The sequence below is a fragment of the Orycteropus afer genome, unplaced genomic scaffold (genome assembly GCF_000298275.1).
Source record: "Orycteropus afer afer isolate SDZICR_OR568_19922 unplaced genomic scaffold, OryAfe1.0 scaffold00206, whole genome shotgun sequence".
Taxonomy (NCBI): domain Eukaryota; kingdom Metazoa; phylum Chordata; class Mammalia; order Tubulidentata; family Orycteropodidae; genus Orycteropus; species Orycteropus afer.
Window position 1 is genome coordinate 3,996,170 of NW_006921793.1, and position 12,082 is coordinate 4,008,251.

At 38.2% G+C, this 12,082-nt stretch overlaps 1 protein-coding gene across 1 annotated transcript in view; it reads left to right on the forward strand.

The window, feature by feature from the left end:
* DOCK9 (dedicator of cytokinesis 9) overlaps positions 1-12,082 on the forward strand; it is a 294,626-nt gene that overhangs the window by 53,027 nt on the left and 229,517 nt on the right. Inside the window, exon 3 of the mRNA XM_042781963.1 lies at positions 9,262-9,351. Coding sequence (XP_042637897.1) covers positions 9,262-9,351 — 90 coding nt within the window. The remainder of the gene's footprint in view (positions 1-9,261; positions 9,352-12,082) is intronic.

Consider the following 12,082-nt stretch of genomic DNA (forward strand, 5'->3'; position numbering starts at 1 on the left):
GTTATTACCAAATATTTTTTCCCAATCTGTAGGTTCTCTTTTGACTCTTTTGGAGAAGTCTTTGGAAGCACATAAACATTTAATTTTTAAAAGGTCCCAATCATCTGGCTTCTCTTCTGCTGTTGGTGCATTTTGAATTATGCTTGATAGTCTATTTACAGAACTGGACTTTTTAAAGCACGAAGGAAACCTAGAGATCCTACAAAACTCTTTATGTGTGTGGAAAGTTACAATGTTCCTCAAGATCACACAACCAATTAGAGGCATAGCTCAGATGAGAGCACAGGTTTCCTGGCTCTTCATTCAAAACTCTTTCTAATATCACTTCTCAAATTCTTCCTTAAGAAGTTTAATTAAATTATCCACTAGACATGCCCCATGGTTTGAAACATGAGCTTCTCAGTATTCTCAGCTCCAGTGGGCTCAAGGCATGGCATGTTGGCTGGCACTGGGCTCAGGAATGTAGGTAGCTGAGAGGGATTTCAAGGAGGTCATCAGGGAAGACCAGTGACTGACGAAGAAGAAAACCAGAACCATTTCTGTTGAGTCCATTCTGACTTATGGTGACCCTATGTGTTGCCATCTAAGGTATGACTATTGGTTTATCCCCATCTGGAGCAAAGAAGAGTGAAGAAAATCAAAGACAAATGGAAAAAGTTGGTCCAGTGGACTAAAGGACCTTGCAAACCCCAGCCTTCACAAATGTGAGACCAGAAGGACTAGATAGTACCTGGCTACCACTGCTGACTGTTCAGGAAGGGTTCACTATAGGAGGTTTTGGATAGATGGGAGAAAAATGTGAAACAAAACTTAAAAAAAAAAAAAAAAAAGACCAGGCTTACTGGTCAAATCGAGACTGGTGGAACCCCTGAGACTACGGCCCTTTAGATACCCTTTAGCCTGGAGCTGACTTTGGCTTAACTTTTGGCAACCAAACTCACTCCCACAGAGTCGATTCTGACTTAAAGTGACCGCCTTTGGGTTTCCAAGGTGGTAAACGTTTACAGAAGTAGATTACCCAGCCTTCCTTCCATGGGGTGGCTGGTGGGTTTGAACTGCCAACCTTCTGGTCAGCAGTCAAATGTCTTAGGCACTATGCCACCAGAGCTCTTTGCCTCACAGTAGACAGGCCTAAAAAGTGAACAGTATTATCAAGGAGGTTTACACTTAGAATAATCAATCTTATGAGATCACAAGGGCAGTATTTACCCAGGGAGAAAACTCAGATGGCAGGAAGAGATAGGAAAGAAGGACAAATGGAAAAGGTAAACAAAGGGAGGAAGTGGAGAGTGTTGTTAAGTCGTGCAGATTGCAGTCAATGTCACAAAACAAAATTGTGTATTAATTGTTAAATGGAACACACATTTCACCCAAATTACATTAAATAGTCATTAAAAATATATATATATTTGAAATTTATTTATTTATTTATTTTGTGTGAAGTAGACTTGGAGTTAGTTGTAAGTTTTACTCCATGGGTTTGAGTTTGTGGTAATATATACTATTTCAGTTTATTTCTTAAAAATAAAAGTCCTGTGAAGATTGACCTTAGGGCTCTCAGGTGTGTGCATCATTGTATAAGCCCTTCAGGAGCAGACTTCACCCCTTTCTCTTCCTGTAGCAGTTATACATTTTCCTTTATAAATTATTCTTTGCTAATTTTGTGCGCTTGGGCATTCCTACTTCCGTAGTGATACTGCCTTGGAAACCCAAGGAGGGGTCGCTATGAGTCAGGGCCGACTCGATGGCAAATAACAACAACAACAACAACAACAACAATTTTGTGCAGAGTATAAGGCCAAGGTAGGGAAGAATTTCTTTTTGTCAAAGACTGTTTAGCTAAGTAACTATACTAACCAAAAATAATTTAGACCCCATTGTAGTAACTAGAAGAGGACTTTTCTTTCTTTCTTTAGATTATTAAACTAAATCCCTTTCCAGGTGGTTGGCATGGCAGCCATGCACATCCACTTCTTCTGGTCTCAGGATCATGCTGGTCAAAGTTCTCATGGTCCTTTAGTCCTTTGGACTAACTGTTGCCCTGTGTCTTTGATTTTCTTCACTCTTCTTTGCTCAGTGGGAGGAGAGACTAGTAGTTGCCACAAAAATGGCACTTGCAAGCTTTAAGAGCCTGGTTACTATTCAATGAAGTAAGATGTAGAACAATATTTTTATATACTATATTGTGCCAATAGAGCTCGATGTCCCTTGTGACCATGGTCCCCAGCCCACAGGCCCAGGGACTTACTCCCTCAAGGTGTTGTGGGTAAGAAGTTACTCTAACTTTGGCCCCTGTTAGCTTGAAACTGCATATGACATTTTTATAGCACATAAACCTACATATGTAGGAGTATTGTCTGCCAAACCTATGTATTGTCATGGGTAGTTTCTCATTTGCCTATCTGTACCTGTCTACCTACATATCTACCTGTAGATTAGTGTTTGTTGTTACTGATAATGCAGTATTGTGTATGCAATAGTATTTGCCTATTGTCTGCACCTCGTATGCACCTCTCCACGTCGTCTTTTCCTCAGTGATACTGTGCTGGTCACACACTTGTGTTATGGTGCTTTTCCCTTCACTGATACCAAACCTGTCTCTTAATTATCCATCTGTTTTCTTCTCCCTTTCTGTCTGTGGTAACCAACAGAGAAAATTTCCTTCCCTGTGTAAATCTTTCCTTGACTTTTTACAAGGGACTCATACAGTATTTGTCCTTCTGTGTTTGACTTATTTTACTCAGCATAATGTCCTCCAGGTTTATCCATAGCACGAGGTGATGTGCTGATTCTTCATTATTCTTTAATGTTGCATAGTGTTCCATTATGTGAATGTACCATAGTTTGGTTATCTGTTCTTCTGTTGATGGTCACTCTCTTTGCTATTGAAAATAGTACTGCAGTGAACATGGTGTGCCTAGGATCTCACCTCTTTAGGATAAATTCCTAGTAATAGAATTGCTGGATCAAATGGTATTTCTAATTCCAACTATTTAAGGAAGTACCATACTATTTTCCACAGTGGTTATGTCATTTTACTGTCCTACCAGCAGTGTGTGAGAGTCCCAATCTCTCCACATCCTTGCCAGCATTGTTAATTTCTGTCTTGTTGAACTTTGCTATTATAGCTGGAGTGAGATGATAACTCACTGTTGTTTGAATTACATCTTTCTAATGGCTAATAATTGTGTTTCTTCATGTGTTTGTTGGCTACCTGAATATCTTCTTTGGTGAAGTGTCTGCTCATGTCCTTTGCCCAATTTTGAAGTGGATTGTCTGTCTTTTTGATTTTGAGGTGTTGACATTTTCTATAAAGTTTAGAGATAATTCCTTGTCAGGTAGGTCATTGCCACATATTTTTTCCCAATCTGTAGATTCTCTTTTTATTCTTTTGGAGAGGTCTTTAGATGCACATAAGAATTTAATTTTTAGAAACTCCCAGTCATCTAATTTCTCTTCTGCTAAAAAGGGCTTTTATTTTTTTCTTTAAATTATTTGTATTGAGTTGAAATTCACATAACATAAGTTAACCATTTTAAAGTGAGCAATGCAACTCTTGAACCCATAAAGTGGAGGAATTTTATTTTTAAATTATATTTTGTGCTGTGCCACATCTATCCCAATGGTTTTCTGAGATACTAGCTATATTTAGATTGCATTTCTCAGATCCATATCCTACTTAATTCATAGTGTGAAATATCTTTTCCTCTCTGAAATGTACATCCTTCTTAGTAGAATGGAAATAATTTATTCCAAATATTGGAAGAGTACTATTCTTTGGATGTCCACCTTGATGTTGCTTTATATGAAGTGGATTCAGACTCTTTTTTAGCAGGAGTATGATTTTAACTGAAAGAAAATAACACCAAATGCATTAAAAACTGTTAAGCTCATTGTTGAGAGGGGCTTTAGTGTTTATTGAGAATAAATCTCTTGGTATTGATTTAGACTCTTATTGTAAGCCAGAAAAACAGAACTATAGAACTTCAGTGTGAACTAGTTTGGCATAAAGTAGACTGTTAGTATACTGTGGCTTTTAATACATCAAATTTACAGAAAAATTAAAATAGAACATTTACTTATGCTATAGTCTTACTTATAGTTTTTTTTTTTTTTTTGAATGGTTTTCCCTTGTCCTTTTCCTTAATGGGCCAGAGAACTTTTTCTAATAATAAAAACCAAAAAACCAAACTCACTGCCATTGAGTTGGCTCTGACTCACAGCCACCCCTCATTGGATTTCTGAGGCGGTATCACAGAGGAAGTAGATTTGCCTAGTCTTCCTTCTGTAGAGTGGCTGGTGGGTTTGAACTGCCAGCCTTCTGGTTAGCAGTCAAATGCCTTAGGCACTATGCCAGCAGAGCTATTTCTAATAATAGAAAAGAAAAAATAGGCAAGTAATGGATGGTTCCTATTTCTGCCTCTGCTGACTACTTTATTCGTTCATTCTTGAAACATTTATTGAGTACTTAGAGATACAAATAGATATGTCTCCTGACCTTAAAGGAACTCAGTCTAGAAATTTGGGAAGAAAAAGATATGAACCTGAAGGAGAGTTTTGGATAATGGTGTCAAAGTGGAAAGCTGACTAACTTTTAGGCAGAGCTTGGTATATGTGTGTGGCTGAGGGGGGGTGAGGGGATTTATAAGGTCATCAAGGTCCAAGATTAGATCTCAGTTTTTCAAGTCCAGAGACTGGGTTTGATCAGCATGACCAGAGTTGTTCAGGCTCAGGGGATCTGACTTGTAGCAGCCAGCCTCATAAGAGAACAAACCATAACATTATGGTGTATTAATGTGTGGTGAGAACTATAATTAACAAGCAGGTCCGAGTGTATTCGTTGGCTGTACATTTTTTCCTGTTGCTGTTGTTAGCTGCCCTTGAATTGGCAGACTCGTGGCAGCCCTGTACACAGAAAAATGACACGAGCCTTCCTGTGACCCGTTGTGGCTCAGACTGTTGTAATCCATAGGGTTTTCATTAGCTGAATTTCAGGAATAGATCTCCAGGCCCGCCTTCCTAGTCTGACTCAGCCTGCAAGTCTCACTGAAACCTGTTCTGCATCATAGCTACACACAAACCTCCACTGACAGACGGCTGGTGGCTGTGCCCGAGGTGCATTGGTTGGGAATCACCCCAGTCTCCCATTTGGGAGGTGAGAATCAAAGTCTGAATGGGCAGTAATTCTAAACAAGAGATTTGGTGAGGCTGTGCTCAGAGCAAGGGCAAGGAGTTGGAAGACCTTGGCATCTCTTGGCCTCAAATGGTGACTCCTCTCTACTCCATTGGTGCCGAAGGGCTAACATAGTCTCCCTGATGGGTGTCAGCCTTTTCTTTTAAATGGTAATAGACACTCTGACAAACAATTTTTCCAGTCATGCGAGCCCTGTTCTTTCTGTTAGCACTTTTTTTTTTTTCCCCAGAGAGGTAAACTATTGGTAAGACTATAGGCTGATAAGGTTTTATTATTGTTTAAAGGATGTTTTTTTTTTTTTTTTGGCAAACAGCTAATCTTACTTATGTCTTGATTTTACACTTTTAATTTCCCAAAGGTATGCTTATCTCCAGGTTTCTCTTCCTTTTGTAATGAATACAACTTACATTCTCCTTTATAATTTTGCATGAGCATCTTTTGCTCAGTGCACTCATTCTTGATGGTCTCTCCTCTTTGTTAGACTTAGGCTCCCTTATTCTCTCCTCTCATACCATCCTATGCTTATTCCCTCTATCCTCTTACCACCACAATATAATAATTTGTTGCCTCATCTTTCTCTTTTGCCAGGCTAAGCTTTATTAGAACAGCAACTACATTTCATTAAACTTTGTGTCTTTAGCTGCTAGTTTAGTGTCTGATAGAAAGTAAGGACCCAGTAAAGAGATGGATGGGTGAATGGATGGAGCGATACTTGTGCTGAACCCTTAAATGTTGACTAGAATACTTTTCAGTAAGAGAAGCCACTGCAGTCTACTGTTAAGATCTAATGAATTTTTCCTCTATCTTACCTGACCTCTCTTGTGGCATTGCCCGAGTAGAAGGGTGATTGTGAACACTAGATTATAGTTTAGTATATCCCCTCAATGCTTCTGTCCTAACTCTGTGTTGTGATTGTCATTTTAAATTCAAGTTCATGAAAATGACATTTTTCTTCAGTACTTCAATTTGGAGATGTTCCTAGTCTCTTCCAATCTTGTTTCATTTATCTATTGCTAAGTAACAAAGCCAACCCAAAGCCTGTAATTTAAAACAGTAGATTATTTTTCACAGTTCTGAAGTCTGGCCATGACTCAGCTGAGAGGTTCTGCTTTACTTGCAGAGAGGCTAGAATGTCAAGACGGCTGCTTCAGTCACATTTTGACACCCCAGCTGGGATGGCTAGCCAGCCATCTTTCTCTCTGTATGTGACCTCCCCTTATAGATAGCTTGGGCTTCCTCACAACATGGTGGTCTCAGGATAGTAGAACTTCTTTATATAGTGGTTGGCTTCTAAGAGGAAAGAAGTGGAAGCTGCCGCTTCTCTTATGGGCCAGTTGTGGAGTTGGCACATCATTTTCACCTCATTTTATTGGTCTAAGCCAGCTTAAATTTCATGGGAGGAGAAATAGACTGCACCTTTTAGAGTGAGGAGCAGCATTCATATACAGGGAGAGATCACAGCCATCTTTGGGGATTATCTAAAAGAATTGCTATTATGTAGTTCAAGAAATACACGTTAAGAAAACAGTATTTCAACTAGATATGTACTAAAGAAGTATGTTTGATTTAAGTGGCTGGTTTTAAAGAAATGCATTACGTTTATTTAGATGAAGTCTCTTGAGGGAGAAGGGGTCTTTCTGGTCAGAAGAATGTACTCTGTCAAAATGAGTGTTAGGAATTAATCAGTATTGATAAATGTGTAAACCCAAGTTCTAATGAGAATCAGTAGGCTATCCGATTTGTTAAAATGAACCTTTCTCTTTAATGATTAAGGTTGTTTGCTTTATAAAGTGAGAGCATAGTGGCAGATTTATGAGAATCAAAAAGATCCATTTGCTATTAGTTTTCTCACCTTAGAGGGATGTTTAGAAACATGTCACATTATTAAAGGTGCTTCAGTTGATAATTCCTCTGTGAGAAATTTGTAATAAATTCTCTTTCCTTCATAGTGTTGCTATGGGAAATGGGCGGGAAATGACCCCAGTGTCTCTATTTCTTGACCTGAGCTATTTTATGAATGTTTTAAAAGTCTAATCATTCATTTCAAGAACCTTAAAAGACCCAAATAAATCAAGAAAAGGATGTAATAAGTGATGATATAGACTATATTATTTGAAACATGCAGAATAATAATAAAAAAAAAGACTGTCAAGTTGATTCTGATTCATAGCGACCCCTCCTTGGGTTTCCAAGGCAGTATCTCTACGGAAGTAGATTGCCCAATCTTTCTTCCAAGGAGTGGCTGGTAGGTTTGAACTGCCAGCCTTCTGGTTAGCAGTCAAATGCCTTCGGCACTACATACAGAATATCTTACACAGTTCCTTTTAGCTTGTGTCACACCTGTTTGAGAACGATTTCTCTTTAATCAGTATGTTGCTTTGTAGCTTTTCAGTAGGTTGTCCCTCTGTTCAGTGCTTACTGTTCAGTCACTTACCTCTTTAGCATTTCATAAGAACAGGTATGTAATAAAGGTTGTCACCTTTTGTTTATGATTGAGTTTCTGAGTGGTACAAATGGTTAACATGCTTGGCTGCTAACCAAAAAGTTGAAGGGTTCAGGTCTACCTAGAAGTGCCTCAGAGGAAAGGCCTGGTGATCTACTTCCAAAAAGTCAGTTATAGCAAACTTTACCAGAGCACAGTACTACTCTGACACACTTGGTGTTTCCGTGAGCTGGAATCAGCTTGACAGCAGCTGGTCTTTGGTCTCCTTATGATATTAAAAAAGAAATGAAGACCCCGAGTTTTTAAAGCTCCCCTAGAGGCAGAATGTATTAATAATTTACCAGCAAAGGACTTTGCTGGAGAATGGAGTTCCTTCCTTTCCTTCCTTCCTTTAGAATAAGAGACACTTATTTTAAAAATAGAATTTAAATTACTTTCAAAGATACACATAGTATACCATAAGATAAGAGTAAATAGAGGTGAAGCAGACACAACAGAGAGAAAAAATGGACAGGAAATAAAATTGTTACACAAAGTACATACCATAACAGTTCTCTCTGTGCTAGAGGGGCAGGGATCACAGAATTTCTCAAAGCTTCCTCCAACCAAAGGCGAGAAGGGAAGCAGCCATAACAGATGCTATGAGATCCCAGCTTAGTTAATTAGCCATGAAGAGCCAACAGAATAGGCTCTGTTAGTAAAATGTTTTCATATATGTGATTTTTATAACCATCATCTGTTACTTGTACCCAAGGATTACAGGCAGTGGAAGAAAGAATCTAGAACTTTCCCTTCTGCAGTCTGAGGCTTAGTTTCCTCAGATTGATGTTTTTTGTCATTGTTGGTTGCTGTCATGTTGGTTCTGATGCACAGTGACCCCATGTGTGCAAAGTAGAACTGCTCCATAGGATTTTCAAGGCTGTGGCCTCTCAGAAGCAGATTGCCAGGCCTGTCTTCTGAAGTGCCTCTGAGTGGGTTCACACCTCCAACTTTTGGCTCATAATTGAGTGCTTAACCCTTTGGACCTCTCAAGGAGCAGATGTGCTACTGCTTAAAGTCATGTGACATTTCATTATTTAAGCATCTTAGCCACATGCAACCAAAACAGTTTAGTGTTCCTAGGAGGAGTACTGGTGCTCACAAATTTACAATGCATTGATTCACTCAACACATAATAAAGTTGAGGACCTTATGTGTCTGGTTACCGTGTTCTTTGGCACTAGGAATACGGCATTGAAGAAGACTGGATGTAAAAGGCAGTTAAGGCAAGTAAAAAGCAATATAGTGGGACCAGATCTAGTATGTGGGATAAAAGAGGGGAGTTAGGGACTATGAAAGGGGCTTCTAACCCTGCCCTAAAGGAGCAAGAAAAACTGCCTCAAGGGATCATTGTGGTTTCGATTCAGAAAAGAGTGGAACCCATTACCTTGGAATGGTTTTGAACTTCAGGGTACCAAGTAGAGTCTGTTGTATGGGACATAGGAGGAGGTGGCACTGGGTGGTAAAAACTGAAGTGACCGTATTGATGTTGGTCCTGCTGCAGAGTGCTTTCAGCTACATTCTGAGGCTGGCTCCTTTTGATCTTCACTTAACCGAGTCTTTTCCTTGTGTTCTTTGTTCACAGACTGCGATTCTCAGGCGACAGGGTCGATACATATGCTCTACAGTTCCTGCAAATGCGGAACAAGAAGCACAGAGCTTATTTGTTACAGAGGTAATTATTTTTTTTTTCTTTACTACAGTAACTCACATGTCATTTTAAGGTCATTTGTCTGTAACCCTCTTTTCTTTACATTTTGATGATTATTTTCCAGAAAGTGACAATGAGGTAATTACATGTTTATGATAGAAATTTAAATATGAGAATTAACATGGGTTTTTCAGAGTGTGAAGCTTGGACAGAAATGTCAACAGGGATCATTTCTGAGTGCAGAACATGAATGCTACCAAATTTATCTCATTGGTTTAAAATAAAGGGGTACCTTGCAAATAAACTGACTGGTAATGTCTGTGAGAAGCTTTATTATTGTTATTGCTGCTGTTTTTAATAGGGACCCAGCATACACATATATATTCATTTATTTATATGTCTGTGGTTATCATAGTGACTCCCTTTTGGTTTCGGAGGTGGTAAATCTTTATGGAAGTAGATTGTCCAGTCTTCCTTCTGCTGAGTGGCTGGGGAGTTTGAACCACCAACCTTCTGGTTAGCAGCCAAATGCCTTAGGCACTCTGCCACCAGAGCTCCTTAACTGTTTTCAAGACACTTTAATACTTACGAAGAACCAGGTGATAATAAACAGAGCCTGAATCCCCCTTATCTATGTATGATTTTTCTTCCTCTTTCTTGAACATACAACTAATAATTATCTTGTTAAGAATGAAAGAGAAATTATTGCATTTAGATCACCTGTTCTTCTCAATGTGTTTGTTTTTTCCTCCAGATGTTTTTAGGTAGAATGAACTAATTAGGAGCTTTAATTTTGTTTACTGAAGCGCTCCTTCATTTAAAAAGAATGGATTTTTATCCCTATTTTTCTAGTAGATGTTTAGATAATAAATATACCAATTAATATGGAAACTAGTTTTTAATAACTGAAGAACAATTAAAATAACAATATATAGTTTCTGTTGAAATAGTTGAAAGATTTAATGTGCACTTAACATTTTAAAAGTGTGTTCTGTCATCTTTCTTAAAAGGTAATTCCATGTCTTACTTCCTATGCCATTATATTAGTAAAATTAATTCCAGACAGATTTAACCAGAAGGTTTTATGTAGTTGTAACTGTTTATTTTAAAGCAGGAGGTGGGCAAATTGCGTCCTCTCGGCAGTCTGGCCTACAGCCTGTTTTTGTAAATAAAGTTTTATTGTAGCACCCCCAAGTCCATTCAATTATACATTGTCTATGGCTTTTCTCCCAGAGACCATATTGCCAGCAAAGCTAAAGATATTTACTATCCAGTTTTTTTTTTTTTTTTTGAAACAGAAAAAGCTTGTGGACCTCTGTTTTAAAATGTGGCAAAATTATCAGTTACTACCTCAATTCTCCCAACTGGTTGAAAACTGTGATTTTTGAAGGATAAAGCTCTAATGTAGTTCTTTAATCACTGCATGTTGAGCAATAACTGATTCATCCCACAGTGCTGGAGCCAACATAACTAAACCCTCTTGGGATTATTTCCACTTGGGTGGAGTGAAACAATACTTCCTCTCCATCCTCTGGTCGAAAGGAGAATGACCTAATGGCTTTTTAAAAAGCAACTTCAAAAACCTTTTATTGTAACTTCAAAATATTACGGAGTTTCATAGATTTGAAAGGTTAATTATGAAATCAGTTGGTCAGACCCCTGTCTCTTTGCAGATACAGTTTTCTGGATACTGATTTTTGATTGAACCTCCTGATCTCCTAGACTTCCTATATCCCTCAAAGGCAGGGGCTTGCCTTACTCTGCACCTCTGTGGGTGCCTCCTCCCAGTCAACAGTAGCTTATTAAATGAATAAATCTGCGGGTATTTAACCAAGTAAACTGTGTGTGTGTGTGTGTGTGTGTGTGTGTGTGTGTGTGTGTGTGGTTTCTTATAGTTTTAAATGTTTAAGCATTTCAGCTTTCTTTCCCATTTTGTCTATGGCACTAAAAATCTGGACATTTGGTTGTTCCATTCTTAAATACATTTATATACAAGATTATGCTTATTTATTTCCAAATTGGGCACGTACATTTTATTGCTAAGAATACTTTCAATGTCCTGCAGGAGATTTTGGTAGTACAACTTATCACACCACAGAAATTAGTTATGGGCTCTGATTTTGGGGTCCAGACCAAGAAGAATAGGAGTATGCCCACAAGGTTGTATCATACATGGTCAGACCTCACTTAGCTGTGCTGATGGACCTAGAGGCAGTGTGGACAGTCCCAAACTATGGATAATTCTGAAATTATATTGATTTTGGAACATAATTTTAAGTGTGGGTGTCAGATGTTATAAATGTAAAATGCTTTGAAAAATTAAAATAGCATTTACAAAAAATATTATTATAAATATTTGTAACTGCATGGCACAGAAATTGAAATATCCGGTTCCCATATCTGATCCTGTTTTTAACCCTTCTTTACTATTTATTCCTCCTCTCAGAATGATACTATTAAAAAAACTTACATTACCTTCCTTCTACACCCTTGTGAGTAAAGTGCTTAGCACAGAGTAAGCACTTGCTGTTAGTGTTTTCAGGAGTTTAGGGGCAGAGGAGAGTTTGCTTCAGGAGGCTTTTAGCTCCAGGCTATGAACTGGATCTGACAGACTTGTCAGTATGAACAGTGAAGTGAAGTAAGCAGAGAATTTGTTCATGATACTAATTATAGCTAAAGTCATATAAACTACATAAGGCATAAGTGCATTTATCTACCTATTATTAATTTACTCTTTTTTTTGCCACATTGAAGT